The sequence below is a fragment of the Jatropha curcas genome, chromosome 8, assembly GCF_041381405.1.
Source record: "Jatropha curcas cultivar XTBG-Jc1 chromosome 8, XTBG_Jcur_1.0, whole genome shotgun sequence".
Lineage (NCBI taxonomy): Eukaryota > Viridiplantae > Streptophyta > Magnoliopsida > Malpighiales > Euphorbiaceae > Jatropha > Jatropha curcas.
The window spans coordinates 9,197,108-9,217,049 of record NC_143158.1 but is presented as its reverse complement, the minus strand read 5'-3'; the positions used below and the strand labels follow the sequence as shown (position 1 = coordinate 9,217,049).

The following is a 19,942-nucleotide window of genomic DNA, read 5'->3' as shown; positions in this document are numbered from 1 at the left end:
CCTTAACCAATAATCACGAAGTCAACTCTTTTTAATGTCTAAAATAAGCATAAAACATTTATGTTGGATAAAGAGGAACTTACTATTAGTGTATATACTTGGAGAATCACGGATCAACTCATCACATCAGGATTACTCTTGCTATTTTTGTGGTTAACCTACTTATTTAAGAATTTACTTTTGTACTATTCTTACTTTTGTATTATTTAGATGAAAGAATAAAAATAATTAAACAGAATAATTTTTCACATTTATATTAGTATTTTCTTTTATTTTTAATTTTATGTATATAATAAAATTTAAATTCAAGTTTTTTATTCATTTCAAATGTAAATTTTCTACTAAATTAAATTTGGATAACAGAATATTGGAGTTGAAATTATAAAGTGATGTTTGAATAATATTAATAATTTAGAATTACATGAGAAATTATAATTTCAAATTGCAACTTATTTTGGGATGATTTATGAAATATAAAATTTCCATTATGTAGCATTGAGTTTTACAGTATACTTGCCTTTTTTACCATGTCACTTTGAAGAAACAAATGCCAAGAGTAGGAACAAAATTATTGATGATAATAATAGCAATGATGCGAATAGCTCATTTAAAAAAAAAATTAAATTTAATCTTATCTTTTTTTTTTCTTTAGTGTTTTATTGAAATAAGAATATTTAGTAGTGATAATTTCAGCAACTGTTAAGACAATCAATGGCTTTAAGTTTCTTGATTTAAATTCCTGTGATGATCTTTATTGTTTTTATAAATAATATTTTTGAAATAAAAATCCTGAAGTCTAATTATTGTTTTTATATGATTTTCTCACATGTTAATTTCGATCTGTTCAGCAAAATTAGTTGTTTTAACAGAAATTAATTGTTTTAACAGCATTTAATTGTTTGCTTAGCTTTTTATGAAAAATTAAAAACTAAACATTATAAAAGTTAAATTTTCATAAAACATTATTTTAACTATTAAAAGCTATTATCGAATTGTCTTTAATTGTATGGATTAATTTATTTTTTATCAAAATTAAAAGAAAGAAGGGAGAAATGTTCCCTCAGGCCAGATAAATATTTGGATAAATCATCTTGATTTTATTGTAAAAATTCAACTCGTTTACTCAAAGTTGTACGAGATCAGTTCGATTAGGCAGTGCCAAGTAGAATTGCCTCTTTTAATTTTCTATTAATTGTAGTTAATAGTTAATTTAAATAACAAATTATCACAATCAAATTATAAATTAACGATCAGTATCATCAATGAGCATATCATTTGTAATCATAAAAAAAAATATTATTATTTAATAATCATTAACAAATTTATATCTAAACCACATTAGAATCCCTAATCCAATACAAAATCCATTAAAGGATGCACTCTTCTAAACCGCATATTTGCCAGATCAACGATAAAAGAATCTCAGTATTAAAGCTATACCTAAAAAAGAACCAGACGTGGGCAGAGTTCACCTCTCTTAGGCGAATGCCAGACTCAGCATGCCACATCAACTAGTCGGTGTCTAGCTGGCCCCACATGTTATAAATGTTCTGGCAAAAAAGGAACACATTTCTAAAAATACAGAATCAGATTGAAGCAATGGCATTGAAGAATTGATCCGAAGATGAAGCATTACGCCATAAACGGGATGTCAAGCTTCCAGTCCAGAAAATCCAAATTTGTACATTTAACTGAACTATACATACCAGGATAGCAAGGAACATATTAATGCTTAGCAAGTAGCAACTCATTTCAAAATGGCATTCTCACTAGTGAAGCTGAGAGCTAAAATATTAATCCAAAAGCCACTATAATTTCAACTAATTTTATTCATTATCTTGAACTATCAATTAAACTTAATGGAAATGTTCTTTCCCAAAGTCCTTCCCTCCCTCGTTTATCTCAGCTGACTCACAAAGTAACCAACTTACAAATTTCTTATTACGATAAATTGTTCGCAGAGGCAGATGAGGGGGAATTATAACCTACATAATCAACAAGATCATAACCATATAACCACCTCAAAACTAAAATTACAGCCCTTGTGTAAAAATATTAAAAATAAACAAAATTGAGTCATACGACCCTAACAATTGTGATATTCAGTCATGCTAAACTTACATCAGATCAAACGAACTAATGAACAAAAAAAAAAAAAAAAAAAAAAAAAAAAAAAAAACTGAGAACTTTATACCTTCATAAAGGACTACTACTCTCCTGGCTCTACTTTCAAAGCAATCTTCAAGGAATTCTTGTGTGGGATTCTTTTGGGGTAGCAATCATCAAATTGTTTAATTGGCTGGTCTTCCACAGAGAAATCAACGAGGCTTTCACGAAAAAATAACAATTTCCAAAATTTCATCATATCTAGACAGACCTTTCACTTCAATCGCCTACTGAAACATCTTCCGTAATCTTTCCGCAGAAATAGCTGCTCTTTTATTAGTTGGCTCAAGCACCAAGGCATGTTTAAAATCTGCAGGGCAACAAGGTCATTTTGCTTCTATGATATCAAACAATGTGATCATGTATGATTAAAATTTAAACTTATTTGGGAAATAAGCAGAGAATAGAAATGGAGGAAAGAAAATTTTGCCTGGGCTGTTTTTGCATGGGCTGTAAAAGAAAATTTTGAAGTTTAAAGTACAATTCTTTGCTTCACTTAATTTAGAAGCTAAGCCTCTGTTTGTTTCCAGAAAATTACTTACCTCTAGAGAATATTTTCCAAGTAAAATGTTTTCCTCGAAAAGTATTTTCCAAATAACTTATTTTCCATTATTTGGTTACAATATTGAAAATTAGTCAAAAATATATAATATGTAATTTATAAGACAATATTTATAATAATAGAAATTTTGTATTTTAAAAAATTTATCGTTAAATATGAGAAATTTAAAAAAAAAAATGACATTATAAAATTGTCAGTGACCAGCAGTGGTGGCCGACAATTACTGGTGGCCAATGGTGGTAGCTGGTGGTCAATAGTGACCTAGTTATAATGACTACCGATGATTATTAATAAATTAAAAAGTGTGCATTTATAAAATTACAAAAAATTTTTTAATATCAGAAAAATATTAATATCAAATTTCCTTAAAAATGATTTAGTTTCCCTTTAACCAGAAAAATATTTTCCGTTGATTTTTTTTTCTGAATGCTCCAAATAACTGAAAGTTGTGGAAAATATTTTCCTGCAAGTTATTTTACGGAAACAAATGGAGCCTAAAATGCATTTGATTTACGATCATCTACATATATTTATAGAGTAATATTTGTATCTTATACGTCAAAATTAGAAAAATTAATGCATCATATAATAAATAAGAACCCTCTAATCATTTTTACAAAATACAGTTGATGTAATGAAACAATGAATTTCGTTTAACAGTGACAAAAGAAGTGTTTATTTTTTCCTTACATTCATATTTTTTAATCATGTCATATATCTTTTAGGTCATACAAGATTAAAAACAAAGAATTCATCCCCAACAATTAATCAAGCAAAACATTTTAGAAAGTTCTCCAAAAACAAGTTAGAAAAAATTATTATAAACTTGAATGGACCTGAACATTAAATATACTATTAAACTCCACTCCCAATAGTCTTTCTCTTCATTTCCCCACATTTGCGAGATTGCGCTATCCAGGCCCAAGTTAAAAATTTCACCCCATTTTCCTTCTTCCTTTGCCATTCCCTCCCCCTTGCTCAATCCAACTAAACACTCTCAAACAATGACTAAGAGCTCTCTGATGCACTTTCCCTCTCAAACTCTTGCTGGTTATAAGCATTTTGTTCATGTAGGATCTAATCTATCACCACCCCCAACAGACTTGATTCTGTTATACAAGTGCCCTTCATTATTCACTAGAAACAATTAATTCCTTCCATTTACTAATTCATGGAGCACCACAATACTTTTACATTTGGGAAATGTTAAAACAGAAATCTTTCACCAACAAAGACACAGGACTCGTTCTAATTTCATTATACAGGCAGGAGTAAGCAAAGAAATTCGAAGTTGGCTACTTTTTGGAATTGAATACGTCACTTAACCCATCCATCTTTAAAGACTGTAATGCTCTCATGAATCATGGCCAATACCAAGAACACAAGCTATGTTTTTAAATCTAGAGGTTAGAGGTACTTGGGCAACTTTCATGTTAAGCAAATATGCCTGTAAAGTAAAACCTCGTCTCAACTAAAATTTATTAAAAACCAAAGATTTTAAGAACAAATAAACGTACCAATTTCATTTTGTGATTGCATATGCGCGTAATAAACAACATAGAAACTACGTATTTCTACTGGGATGCATGTTAATTGTTATTAAATATGATAGACTATTGAATGGAATGGACTACTTCAATCAATTGCATTAAACAGAAAATCTATGAGGAAATATCTCACCTTCAATTGCCTCCTTATAATAACCAAGCATCTCTCTTGCTGTGCCTCTTCGCAGATAGGCCTTTACATTCTGCAACAAGTAAAAAGGCAGGAAATGATGCTACAATAGTTAGAATACAATTTGCAAAATCAACCATTCAGAACTCTAGAACACCAAAAAAAAAAAAGAGGAAAAAGAAAGAGAAAAAGGAGGAAACATAAACAGATTTTCAGTGAAGTATTCACAATAAAGCTGTATGTCCTAACAGATTTAGTAGATGTACACATTTAATGAGCCAAAATATTATATCATAAGCTGTACACAAACCAGTAGATCTATCAATGGAATTCACAAAGATAGGTTGCATTTGAACCCAAAGCAACCAGAGTAAAGTGTGCAACTAGATGATGCAAAAGTCTATATTCCAAAAATAACACAACAGTATACTTAGTGGGCAAAAGAAAAACAAATATGGATGTAAGAGACAAATCCAAAATTGCATTCACATTCAAAACCAAAAGGGAAGCACATATATTTCACAAGCAAAGATCAAATAATCCAAATCACATGGCTAGCTATCTAGTGAGTTCAGCTATCATTGGTCTTCGTTGCAATTGATTCTGCATATTCTCCCAAATTATTGCGCACCTCCATTGATATATTCCATAAAGAAAAAAGGGCCAGGCTCTTGCAAGCCTTGAGGCCCTGTGTGGCACCAAGATTTCCCTATGATCTAGGCCAGCCAAGCTCCTACCAAGGGTCTTATCATAATAACGCTTCCCACACATTAGAATAAGGGACACCACATTGTCCTGGCCCAACCTTAGCCCTTCAGGCACGTCCTGCTGCATGGTTCGCCCCCTATATAAAACAACACACCATGGAGACAAGCACTATAAGCCCTTGGCCCTATAGTGTCCACAGAGCTCATCCTCTATGGAGACACCTACTCCCTTGTCTGAGTATAATGCCCGTATTCTAGTATTCACTAGAGAGCTTCTGAAAACTCAGTTCTGTATACCGGCATTGCAATGATCTCTACAAATGGACACAACAGATTCATCCAGTAAAATGAGATAGTTATCGGTAATAAATTAAAGAACACTTCTTCCCAGAATCCACTGTAGGGAACTTTGCACCAGGCTAGCCTTGCGAGGGTTAGAGAAAAGTCATCTATTTTACATAATCTTTCCCATGAGGCTATATCCATGACTCAAATCCTAGACATCCCAATCGCACAGGAGCAAAACTACAGTTGCATAAAAGTTATTTCTTAGGCTTTGACTCCATTTTATTAATCAATTTGCAAAGGGGTTTAATGAAAATTCAAATTGGAGATACATTTGCAGCAGATTAGCTACAAAATGCATCTGAAGGAAAGATTTTTCTTCGATGCAAAGTTCTGCAATTCCAACATGCAGAAATAAAATTACTTCTAGGTTCACAGATGGTCTTGGTGAAACACATCCAAGTCATCAAACATTTTGCCAATACAGAAATATGAACACTTCAATCTTGACAAGAAATCTGAATAACAAAACACTTCATGCTTGATTTTCTTTTAAGGAAGGTGATCCCAACTACTGTATCTTCATTTTCTAAATCAGGAGGCCATTGCAAACACAATACTGCTGCTTGGCACCACCAGTGTATTCTTTTTCATGACAATAAAATTGCATCAAATGCATAATTTGATTGAAATGATAAGATTGAAATTTGATAAATGCTCCAAATATAAAAGAATAAAATTCATATATTGAAAATGCTACATTAATCCAGTTCAACAAGTAACGATTCAATAGTTAAATTATTCCAATGTTACCCGGGGGGCCAGGGGCTTAAACCATGAAAACAACTTCCTTCATAGGGAAGAGGAAGCTGCAGATATGACTTATTTAAGCCAAGTCTTGAATACCAGCTAATATGTGACATATGAGTGATAAACAGGAAATTAGGCAGCCATTATAATATCCACAAACTGGGACAGCAATTTTTATTAAAACAGTCAATGCTGCTGATTGAGGCAATTGCATGGCATGATAGAGGGTATCAACTAATTAATTTGAAAAATAGAAGCAGAAGAGGAGAAAACACTTCATCTACTAATCAGGTTCAAATGGCAAGTCAAGTATAGTTCTCTGACCTAATGCATACCCATTATCAAGCCTAACCAAGTTGAACCTATAAAGTCATAAGCAATCTAATGTTTCTTACAAAAATAACTGCAAGAGAAGCACATAACTTACAACATGAATGATGGTAGAATGTTTTACCCAAGGGAGGGGGTATAAGACCATTCTGTAAAATAGTTGTTACAAATTTGGCCTTGTCCCAGGTCAGTTAGTCAGCCATAACATATATATACATCTTTAAAATACTAGTGAAATAATGGATAGGCCAAAACTCATTAAGTAGCATCCACCCATCATGTTGTGGCCATTATTTGAGTCAATGCTTACTGATGACAAAAATTATGAATGAGGGTGATGGAGAAAAACTTCAGAAATTTTATTATTAGTGAAAACCAAGAAACATTATACATTATCAAGTAATATCATTACCAAAACTTAATTAGGATTAACACATCAAGATTCTTGAAGCACTAGCATCACAAAATTTGTAAAATCAAATTGATTTTCTTTCCAGTAAGAAGTCACCTTCTTATCAAGGTCTATGGCTTTGGTACAATCAGCCTCAGCTTGAAGGAAACTGGAAGTTCAAATAGACAATTCGTCAGGCATCAATGACATTTATTAACTAAAGAAATAGTCTTCAAGAATATAAGTATACCTTGCTAATTCAAGATGTGCTGCAGCTCTGTTACTGTAATATGTAGCATTTTTGCCGTTGAGTTTAATAGCATCAGTATAATAGCTAATAGCTTTCTGCCACTGCTTATCTTTGAATGCTTGGTTGCCCTAAATCATAGAATTTGAAACATATAAAGTTATTGAGAAAAAAAACAAAGAATAACTCATCCCAAATTTGGTAGAACACCACGAAATATGCAACATAAAACAAATAGCACAAATCCCTCAATATAATAAAATCAACTTTCGTTTTACTAATCTAAAAACTTCTGAATTAGATAAAACATAATTCAAGGACAAGTCACCAAATTTCACCATATAAACTAATTGTTCGCATAAGCCATGTCCTGAGTGTCACCAGATAATTTTGTCAGGTTGGACAATATTGTTTTCAAACTAGTTATTCAATCTGAACAGTTAAGTGTTAACTACTACCCATAAAATTCCACAAATAGATTAAACAAATCAAAACAGGTGTGCTCTGTTTGAAAAAAGGTTACAAGATAATGGTGCCCCTTGATATGGTAGGCTTCATGCTACGAGGTGAATTACATTTGCACTCGGTGGAAAAGTAAACTTCGTGTTGAAGTTAAAAGAGTAAATTTTCAATTAAGAAACACCCTGTTAAGTTAAATAGCACAGCAAACTATTGATACTTGAGAACAATTCGAGGATATAATAGATCAGACATAACAAAATAAAGATTGGCAGGCTATCTAAAAACAATCCTCAGCCAAAAATCACTTCCTGAGAGCTGGAAATCTTCAGCATATTTGATGAGCACATCAGAAATGGATAGTATACCTTTTCTTTAGCCATCTCAGCAGATCGCTCCTGACTGTCAGTCTTATGAGGAGATTTGGAGTTCACAAGTAAATCAGCTTGCTCTTGGAGTGATGTATACATGTTCTGTACAGTATCCAGCAAAAAGCGATCACCCCCATGCCTGGCTATGAAGGAAACTGAAACAGGACACTTCTCATAATGTCCAAGTGGAATAGTGACCTGGAGCATCAAGAAAATATATACAAAATATAAGATGAAACTCAAACTTATGTTTGCTTAAAAAACAAATATCAGAGATATAGGAAATAACATTCTCTTCTCTGTGCAGTTGAGAGCATGAAACAGAGAGCACTTCACCTGACAGCAACCTGATAGGCTTGCAATACTCAATAGACTAAATGAACGAATTTGGTAGTCCTCCGATAGCAACTCTTTGCCACCAAGTTTTGGAGGAAGATAAGCAGTTGTAGGAATCACCAGAATTCCATCATCCTGAAACCAATAAAATTTAACAAAAAAAAAAAAAAAACTATATTATGCAGGTTAACAAACATAATCAACATTCCACTTCCAGAAAACCAAACCAATTCAGATGGCAATGTAGGGTGCAACATACAACACTGGGCATGTCAATGTACAGACTCCACACCTGTTGCACAGAAACTTTCTTTGGTTGCCGTTTCCGGATTTCAGAAACTTTTCCGTGGAAACTCCTCGGAAATTTTTGGGGGCCATTTCCGAAAAATGAGTAATTTGAAAACACATTTCCCCTCTTGGAAATACATTTCCTCAAATCGGAAACTCTAAAAAACTCATTTCTCAAATTACAATAAATATATAAGTAAATACAAATTCACAGAACATGTATTTTTTATGAGTATGGAACTTGTAATTCTTTTACATGTGATTAATTGTTGATTGGACTTGATTTGTTGTTGAATATATTTAATGGTTTATAATAATTTATTTCTTATATTTATAAATATAACCTTATATTTCTCATATTTACGTGTTTCCCCCACATTTCTGTTTCCTATATTTTTAAAAATACCGTTTTCCCGTGTCTGCTTCTGCATTTCCACGCTTCCACATTTCCATACAACATAGCCCCACGCAATGCATGCTCAAAGGAGCATTAGATTCGTGAAGTTTCCTGTTCCAGAGAGGTTGTTTCCATGGCTAAACCAATGACTCCAAACCACAATCATGCAACCTCATCATAGAGAGTCACCCTCATGCACTGCATAATATGTATGTTCTTTATCTCTGGAAAGAAAATGAAGATAACATGTGTCTCTAACAACCCTGGCAGAGCAATAGGAATTTTAAATTTTCAGAACACCTAACAGTATGATGACTTTATATCTTTTTCTACTCGAGATTAAAAGATGTTTCCCCAAGAAAATATGATCTATTCTTTATCCGAGATCATATACGTTTCTTTTATATAATTTGTATCTCTTGCACAATTTCCTTCAAACTCTCCCCTTTCCCCTTGTCTTAGACATTCAGCAGAAAGAGGGCTAGAATTTGTCAACAAACTTTTGACATGTAGTTGCATTAAATGCTGGACCAACGTATAACTGTGCAAACAATGGTTCCTAATAATTAGGGTGCATGTTTTCCACCCCTTTTTTGTCGTGCGTTTACAAATAAAATGTTATTAACAAATCAAAACTGTGTCTCAAATACAATGTCCACAACTAACCACAAGCATTACCTTCAGAAGTGAATTGATGGCTGCACGCATTTCATTTCTGATGGATATATAGATTTCCATCTCTGCATCTGGTATCTCCATGACTTCATTTACTAGAGCACAGATATCATGATCAAGATTGAGCTTCTCTGCACTAATCCATTCCCCATGATTATATCTAAATTCGTACCTGTCACAAGATCAAGACAAACACATCATCCAAAATTAACATCAAGTTAAAAATCAAGAATCAGAGCTTTATTTTATGATGTTCATAAAAACCCCACATCATACATCAAAAGAAATTCATCATCTAGAAATTAAATTCCAAGACTACCTCTAGGCCATAGCATTAGTTCAAATAACCATAGCATGTGGGTAGAAGGGGGTAAAAGCTATTTGGTTTATCAATTTTAATCCTAATAGCTTTTAACCAACCAGGATAAGTGGATCTGATTCTTGAATCTAAGTGGATGTTTGGTTTAACTATTGGATATAGTTGATAGCTATTTTGTACCACGCAATGAAATAGAACTATTCAATAGAATTTTACAATCAGTAGCTAATAGCTGATAGAAATCCTAATTAGCTTTTGCTTCTTTCAGCTTCGTAGTTCAATAAAGATTACGAATGGTTGATCAGTTTTATATAATCAGACAAATTTGACCTTTTTAAAAGTCACATATCACCTTGAGTATGTTGCTCTCATCCAAATTTCTAAAGGAAAAAATTATTAACATATATGGTAGATTAGGCTTGGTTGGAACTAGGGCTTGGTTGTTATTGTTGTTATATGGTAGATTAGGCCTTTTTGGGACACAACTTTATTACTCCCTCCGTCCCAAAAAAATAGTCTCACTTTCTATAATGAGTGTCCCAAAATAATAGTCCCATTTCCATTTTCGGAAATGGTCTTTTTGTTAACTTTCCTATAGTACCCTATATAATTTGTGCCAATAACAAATGTACATAGAATTACGAAACATTTAGTCAAATAGTCTAACTATAAGTAATTATACTAAAACTTTGATATCCTAACCATCACCCCATTTAATGCTCCTATTCCTTATTTATGTTTTAAAAATGAGAAGAAACATTTCATATCATATTCTTCCTATTTTCCGTCATAACGTAATGAACATAAATATAAAGTAATTAAAACAAGTGCTAGGATATTAATTTTTTATTGAAAAAGTCTATAAACAATTCCAAAATTTAAATCATCAAAAAATGATTAATATAGAGGTATATATGGAAAAAGAAGGATAAATTTTATGGTTGAACTTAACTACCCATTCTTAATCTGTGTGAAAAAGAAGTGAGAATATTATTTTGGGACGGAGAAAGTATTTCAATTTTTAATTGAGACAGATGCATCAGAAACCATGTCTTAGCAATTAATATTATGTTAAAAAAGGCTGGGGGAAAGGATGCATTCACCAACCACCAACCACCAACCCTCCCCAGAGCACATACATTTGGGATGTTTCCTGCACTAGGTTGCCCCTTTTTTGTTACTTTAGCATGTTTATTAAAATATAATTAAATTATAATCACGTAACAATAAAAATATAGGATAATTTACAATAATATTGGCTTATGTATATTATAGACATAAATTATTATTTTATTAAAATATGTCATTATTTTTCATTTAAAAAAAATGTATTGAATTTTATTTATCTAATAAAGTAATTAAACAAATATATATAACAAATGTAGCCTCTGTACTGAATAAAGTAATTTAAACAATAAACGTATTTTTTAAAGTTCATTTAATTCAAATATCTAGACTTTTATTTCAAAAGGATGGCATGATAGATGAAGATGTAACCACTAGAGCTAAAATAGGATAGATGAAGATGTAACCCATAGAACTAAAATAGGATAGATGAATGGAAAATTGTTACAGGTGTGCTATGTGATAAGAAAATATCTAACATAGTGAAAGGCAAGTTTTGTAAAAGGACGTAAGACCTGTGATATTACACAGGAGTAAGATAAATGTTGCAGAAATAAGGATTTTATGATAGATATTCAACATAAGCTTGCAAAAAATGCAAGTGGCGCAAGTTGAGGATAAAATGAGATAAGTCTGTCTATGATTGTTTGGCCATATCCTATATAGACTTCCTATGTATTACAGTTTGTAAGCGCCATGCATCAATGGTGGATACTGCTAAACTGAGAAGAGGTATACCTAGTGTCACATGTAGAAAAGTTGTCTCAAAAGCTCGAATACTTCCTAACATTTGTGTGGACTTAATTATGAATAAAACGGAAGGGAAGGAAAGGATTTGTATAGCCACAACTAGTTTGGCATTAAGGTTTAGTTGTTATATTCATCAGTTTACATTTAACAGGAACATCTAACCATAAACTCACCAAACATTAGTATTCTACTGCTGTTAGCTACATACAAAGCAAGTCAAATTTCAATCTCAGTTCAATTGTTATATGCTATTCAACTTACTTCTGTTCTTAAATCTACTCAAGGCCAATACCTTAAATTAATCAATACCATTTTCTGTCTACTCTTCCACTTTTACTCGTACCACTCAAGCTCTCACTTTTCAACACCAGTTGAAACATGGGTCTATACTGGATATGAAAACATCTTGCCAATGGTTGCACACTCATTTCTTATCCAATCCATTCCATGTTTCTACACGTCCATCAATTATCATTCAAGTAATACTCTTATTCTATCAAAAAAATTTTTGTGCGTTATAGTAAACTGCTAGTCTGATTATACTTTTAATTTCACCCTTTAACATAACAAAAGCAGTATGATCATATAAATATAGCCAAGCTCCTCTAATTCAACTATGCATTGCTATTTTTCTTTTGTTTGTAATGCCCTGTTTAAAATTGTCTCTGGCCACACCCTTGCTTTTTATGTATGGTACAAACCAAAGTACACAATGATCACATGTAAGCAACTAAATCACATTTTCGTTGACCATACAGGGATATTTATGCAATTTTTGGGCTTGCTACAAATGGGCGAGATCAAGTGTCCAAATCTTGTGTGAAGAAATACATTATAAGTGACTTTTATAGCTCATCTAATCAAAGCAGTAAATTTTTGTTTTACTTTGAGAGTCTATGTCCTTTATAGGATTACTTTGATTTTTTTGTACAAATATATATTTTTGAGGCTTGATATTCAATAAAAAAATGAATTATTAATTTCATTATAATTATAGAAGCTTTTAGCCGTCTCTGAAATTTCATGGTGTAATTCTAGTGTGAACTATGAAGCTGACACAACCTTAGCTATGATACATAAAGAAGAATAGGAATGAAATTGAATCTTGTTTTCCCATTTATTTCTGCAACCAATATGATAAAAATCTCATTCAATTTGATCTTTCAAAACTTTAATATCAAACCTTAGCTATTCTATATCATTCTAAAATACTATTCAATGAATCCAATTTTTAATTTATCAGAAAAACAAGCACACTAAGCAAACAAAAATAAACTGCCAGCCTCGCACAGGCAAGATACAGAATTCATTCCTTTAAGAAAGCTTCAGTTCTTGGAGTTAGAATTGCACAATACAACTCAAAACCAAGAGCAGAAATAGCTAGAATTTTGTCGACTGAAAGACTGAACTATAATGCTCTACAAGCACAGGCATATAGATTTAGAAGCAGCCCTAAACCTTGCTTTCTGTGACTCCCATTCCATATGAAATATGGAAACTCTATACGAAGATACCCCATAACTCATATGTCAACTAGGATTGTTTATATAACTCATAGAGGGACAGAGATGGGCTAGATACCCCCCTTATTAAGGGGAGGGATGGGGATGAGGAATGGCTCCTTGACTATGTCCGGCCTTTGCCATTCCCTTAGACATGGCATTCCCACCCCATGCTTGACCCACTGTCATTCCTACCTAACAATGTTCAATTCCTAGTCAATGGAATTCCTATCCCACACACAACAAAGCCACAAGCAGTGATAGAACGTTATCATTCCCATCAAAGCAAAAAACTTAGCAAGAGAGTTTCATAGCTATTGCAAATCACTGTTTTCTAGAGATAACTTGGTCATGAAAGAACGATGCTCACCTCTGCAAAAGCTGCATAATATTTGCAAGCAATCTTACTGAAGAAGGTCTACCTTCACCATTGCTTTTCTTGTCATGCAACTGTTTCAAGCTTGGAACTTTAGAGAAGAGAATCTCCTCTAGAATTTCATGCCTTAATACTTGTCCTGAAAAATTCCACGAGATACAATTCAGCCAAATTACATATTTTTGAAAATTTTGTATAAAACAACAACAAGAAAATAATGATTCGCACAAAACTGAATAACCAAAACACATAGGAGTAAGGCATACTTCCAAAAAGCTTTTCAGTGGATCTAATCACCACCTGGGCGACCCTGTCTACAGGAATCTTTAGTAATTGAAAAAAATCATCAGCTATTATAATTTGCCTTGGATTTCGTTGAACTCCAAAAGGCACTTGCAAGAGCAAATGTCCAACACGACGCAAAACATTTGGATCCTTAGCAAACCATCCTGCAATAATTATTTCAGACAGTCAATAAAATACAAGCACAACGGATCAGCATAATGCAGGCATTGTTAAGTATCCAAGTAAAGATGGACAAACTAAAAAGTCAAAAGAGAAACAACAATGTTCATAAATAATTTGATCTTACACAAAACCATGGTGATGATCCATTTCATAGAATTATCTCATAGGTTAATGCATGTTGTTACTCCAATCTGTATTGAACTCAGACTTCATAATGTAAACAAAATTCCCGATATACGTTAAGTGAGAGTGTTAGGTCTGTTGCAGGCAACCCACCCAAGTGTAGCCTAATTAAGCAAATTTATCAACAGTTGCACAGATGGGCACAAGTAAAGGAAGGGGTTTCAGCCAAAGTAGAGCAGCAGCACAGTTCATTCATCTTTTCTTACAGAATCAGTTGTTAAAGTTACTATTTAGTTTTTTTTTCTTTTGTTATGTATTTAGTAATGGGGAAGTAGACTAGTTACTGCTTGTTAAGAGTGCAAATATATTTTTGAAAATGGAATGAGACGTTAAGCATTACAAAACGGAGCCTTAGTTCCAAGTTAGTTGGGGTTGGCTACATGAATCCTTAGTTTCCAATATCTGCTCTAATCAAATTAATATCAATGCAAAGCAAAGTATAAGTCAAAAAAAGAATTTTGAAAATACTTTTTGTATAAAAAAATTTTTAAAGGAAATTTTAAAATCATTTGATAAATTAATAAATAGAACAAAGCATAAAATGGGCAACAACAACTAACTAGGATCTACTACATAAATCTTTTGTCTCCATTCTGTTTTATTCTTAGCTATATCCTAACTAATATCAAAAGACCGTAAATCCTTTGCGACAACTTCCCTCCAAGCAGTTTTACGTCAACTCGTTTCCTTTTTAGCACCCTTCACTACTAAAGTATTAATTTATGAACTGTGGTATATGGAGGGTCTACGTAATACATGATCGTACCATCTCAGGTGTCCTCTCATTTTATCTCCAACTTTTGCTACTTGCACCTTTTGTTTAATGTGATCATTCCTAATCTTATCTAACCTTGTCTAACCACACATCCATCAAACCATTAGCATCTCCGCAACATTAATTCCTCAAGAATCAGTTCTTTTGTGATATTGAAGAAATATATCATATCGAGCTCTTGAACTTTTAATTGTTCAATATAGGTTAAAAAAAAAAAAAAAAAAGCAGAAAATCAAATAAAAAACCAATCCTATTCTTGATTTCACACTTTACAGACCTTCAACTTGATCCTAAAACCGGGACACCTAACACACTGATACCGGTACTGATGATCACCATTAAATGAAACTTCACAGAAATTTTTCTTTTAAAAAAGAAGTTATAGTTACTGTTGGCAGCAGGACAGTAGAATAAATAACCATCAATATAAAGTATGTTTGACAAGTTGGATTTGAAGTTAAGGTGACTGAATTTATGTTAATCTCAATGTTTCTTATAAAGGACTCTTTATACAGAAAATAGGCCAACGAACTCCAGCTTCCAGGGAATAAAATATTGTATCTGATTCATCAGGAAGTACAAAGGCAATGGAGATATTACTAAGACATTATTGCATCCACAATATACTTCCCAGAAACTTGGTAGCTGCACCAAACATAAAATGTCGCAGTTCCAATAAAAAACTTATGAAACAAATCCTAATAAATAATTTCTTAGTATATTCCCAGTAAACATGCATGTTCAAACCAAACATGTGAATACATTTTCTTTAGTTTGGTAGAATTATTGATAGGAGATTAGGTGCATGGATATATGGATTCAATGTGCTTAAAGGATAATTTGAAATACATACAAAATATGAGCCATTTTAAAAATATTCTTAAGGATAATAGCCAAAGAAAATTATTTCAAAAAATAATTGTTCTAGGACATCAAACTTCAAATCCAAAAACAACCTGTGGGTCCAATTTGATTGGTGGTCATTTGAAATGAACATGAATTTTAATTTCATATCATGTTAATTTTTTATAGATTTTCACTTTAAACACAAATTAAAACCACCAGCATTCAAATGCATATCAATCCAGATGGACAGTACAGGACTTCAGTTCATCAATCCCAAGAAAAGCTCAAATTAGAGTGTTAAATGTATAGGTTATCTGAATTGTCCTTTCCTGCTTTCCCCTAGGATACCAGAACCAAAAGCAATGCTCAACATGGATCTTTATTTTATATTGTATTTTCACTTGGGATGCTATATGAGCATACACCATATCAAGCAAATTAAGAATCAATTTACCTTTCTTCTTCAAAGTGAAAATTTTTATAATTTTCAATTAACAGTAAAATTTGCATGATATTTGGTATTATAATGAGAAACATGGATAGGACAGCCAATAATGCTCTCTATAAACTCAACCAAATCCATTCAAGCATGCAAAATTCTTCATCCCAACTTTCACTTGGGCAGTCATATGTTTGCACTTTAGCATATATAGTACAAAAACTATTATCCGTACATACCAACAGTGTCGAGACTTGCAGAGGCAGGTATAATTCCCCAGTGTGGAATTATGCCATGTGAAGGTCGGAATCCCATAATGCCACAGAATCCAGCAGGTATTCTCACACCACCAACAGTATCAACGCCTGGCATAAAATTTTTGTATGAGGTATACAAAACAAGCCCAAATGAATAATATCTTTATTAAAGAATAGAAACTTCACACTGAAATGACCAGTAAAATTATGGCGATGCTAATGATTTCAGATTTCGTTTTCAATCTAGCCAAATATACAAAGAGGAAAAGATTGTATCAGGCAACTTACAGTTCAACCAAACAAACATTATATGGTGGCTTATGCTTTCCAGCTATCCACTCAGATTTTATGAAAGGATAAAAAATAGAACTCATTAAATAATTGACCCGCTCTAAATAAATTTAAAAACAACAAAGACAGCTGGACCAGCTTCAAAGTTACATCATAGGCTGAAGTTGCTAGAGCAAATCCATCAAGGATATACAAGTCTAATGACTGTATGGCAAGTGAACAGCAGAAAAGAAAGTTGGGATTAAGGTTCAAAGCTGTAATAAACCCAAGATAATATTTGGAATTTGGATATCTAAGTTTAATGAATTTATAGGTCTGTAAATAAAACAATAGAACAAGAAAAAACAAATGCCATAAGACTTAGTTTTAAGCAGACAAAGGTTGGATATCCACGTTTAATGATTTTAAATGTGTATACATCAAAATGCAGAATAACAAAGTAAATTATACTGTAAGACTTTATCTTTTAAGCTCTCAAACATCAAATAAGAAGCTCACCTAGAGAGAAGTCAACTAGATTAGCAGCTACAGCAACAGCAGCTCCACTTGAGGAACCACCAGGTACACGTGCTGGTGCTGCAGGATTGGTGGGTGTACCATAATGCTTATTTTCTCCGTTGATACTGAAATAAAGCATTTACAGAAAAAGAAAAGGACGTACATTAAAACAAAAAAGCAAACACAAAAGTAAACTCATAGGTATTAGTGAAGCTACTATTTCACCACAACCAGGGAAAAGCAGAAATAGAAAAGTATTTATGCATGTCCACCAAAAGGTATCCTATGAAAATATTTCTCCAAGTACAAGTTAACTAATGAACCACAGAGGTGAACTATTATCTGCAGTCAATTAATGAGTGCATATTGACAATAGTGACCCATGCTCAGAAATGAAGACAAGCCAATCAAATACCTATACGCCAGTTCATCCACGACAGTTTTCCCAATGCAAGTGGCACCTCCTTCAACAAGTACCGAAACTACAGAAGATGTCCTAGAAGCTACCTCATGTGTCCTTGCCCAATCTGGATGACCAAATCCAGTCACATATCCTTCAATATCAAATCTGAGAATCACAACAAAGTCAATTTAGAAGGAACAATGACGATTATAAAGAGATAGCACCACATTCAGCAGAACCATGTACTCGTTCATGAATTAAACAAAAGAAATAATACCCTTTTCACCAACATGCTGTTTCTACACAACTCCAACTCAATGCTTGCAACAAATATTTGTTCCAATAATATAAGTTTTCAGTTTATTACAACCCAATGAAGGGACATTTTCACTCAAACATTGAGTCGTAAAGGTCCAACTCTTCAATTGCATTCAGTGCCAAAAAAAATAAATAAATAATAAATAATAATAAGAAATAACGTCCTAGCTCAAATTCCTTTAGTGAAGATGGTGAGAAAAAGATTCTAAGACCAATTCTTCAGCTTTTTCTCTTCTTTTACGATTCTTGTAAATAAAAAAGTGCTAAATTTATTAATACTTTGAGCTAACAAGTTTTGCAAGTGGTCATAAAGTTTACAAGCAATATAAAACTCCACAGAATTCCGCTATCTAATCCGTTTATGGATTCAACAGGGACAAACTTCAACTTGCTTGCTCACTAAATACGGTGGCAGCAAAAGCATGGTCTAAGAAATCAAAATTCACATTTTTCATTTCCATTTTTCTTCAAATTAAAAACAAGACACCATTTCGAGCTTGAGAAGTGATTACTTCAGAACCCGAGACCAAAGAATTAACGCCAACTGGCAGCTATATGTGCTCATATATAATTAACTAAACAGTATTCTCATAATTTTATTAACGAATAACAATAGTTGAACCATATATACGAAAAAGATAAGTGTAACAAGGACTTACACATCGGAGACGGCGAAAGTGAGGCCAGTTAGGGGATGAGGAGCTTTTGGAGGGGCGGGCTGTGGCGGAGGAAGGAGCTGAAGCTTCTCCACAAAAGCACCAAAATCCTCCCGAATAGTTTTCTTCAACTTTCTCGTCATTAACAAAATTCCAGCAATACCGAGACCCAGTAACACCCATAGATTAGCGGGATTAGCGGCCATGTTTGGCTACTTGCCTCGCTAATGGAGACAATAATTTTTGTGGGTGTAAAAAACCAGTGCCAAACCCTAGAATCTGAGTTCTAGAGAGAGGAAGCTTATAGATAATGCAAGAGAAACGTTGGCGGATTCAAGAGTAGACGGAAACTCCGATTTTTTCTTTTTCTTTTTAAGAAAAAAATTTAGGGGTTAAGGAAATGGTTCGTTTTATGTTATTTAAGTTTTGGTCCTTCCATTACGCGTATCTTGCATCATCATTCCTGTACAATATCCACATATTTCCATCTTCTTCCTGAATTAATATTTGAACTATCACGTTTAATAAAATTCTAAGACTGTCCCTTCAGAAAAAAATTCAAATATTTTGCTTGAAAAATTTTTAATATATATATATATATATATATGTATATTATGCTAATAAAAGAAATGAACAAAAAGAAATGTGTAGTAGAGAATACATCCATAATTTTTGAATGTGAGGATGAGCATCGTATGTATGAAAATGTGAATTAGAAATGGTAGAATTTATAGAGATTGGAAAAAAAAAAAAGAAAAGTGAAATGAATGGTAACAAGTAAATTCATTACATTGATTAAATTTATTATCAATAAAAAAAATAACCACATCATATTATTAAAATTCATGAATTAAGTAATTTATTTATATCTTTAAAAGCTATATGAAGTGTCATTGAACGTGTTATTAATTATCTAACGTTATAACCAAGTTCTGTAGGTTGTTTATTATCGTACATTGTATTAGATATTGTTTTTTTGTTGTACATATAACATAAATATTTATAGAAAAAATAAATACTACAACTTGAGAAAAA

At 32.6% G+C, this 19,942-nt stretch overlaps 1 protein-coding gene across 1 annotated transcript; it reads right to left on the bottom strand.

The window, feature by feature from the left end:
- Positions 1-1,919: 1,919 nt before the first annotated feature.
- On the bottom strand, positions 1,920-19,298 carry TOC64-III (translocon at the outer membrane of chloroplasts 64-III). Its single transcript, XM_012233165.4, has 13 exons — positions 18,911-19,298; positions 17,946-18,098; positions 17,531-17,655; positions 16,724-16,849; positions 14,040-14,222; positions 13,768-13,912; positions 9,705-9,873; positions 8,342-8,476; positions 8,003-8,203; positions 7,179-7,306; positions 7,046-7,097; positions 4,409-4,478; positions 1,920-2,476 (listed from the first exon to the last, which is right to left on the bottom strand). Exons 1-13 carry the CDS (start codon positions 19,111-19,113, stop codon positions 2,394-2,396), a joined length of 1,773 nt encoding a protein of 590 aa, XP_012088555.1. The 5' UTR covers positions 19,114-19,298; the 3' UTR covers positions 1,920-2,393.
- Positions 19,299-19,942: the final 644 nt, after the last annotated feature.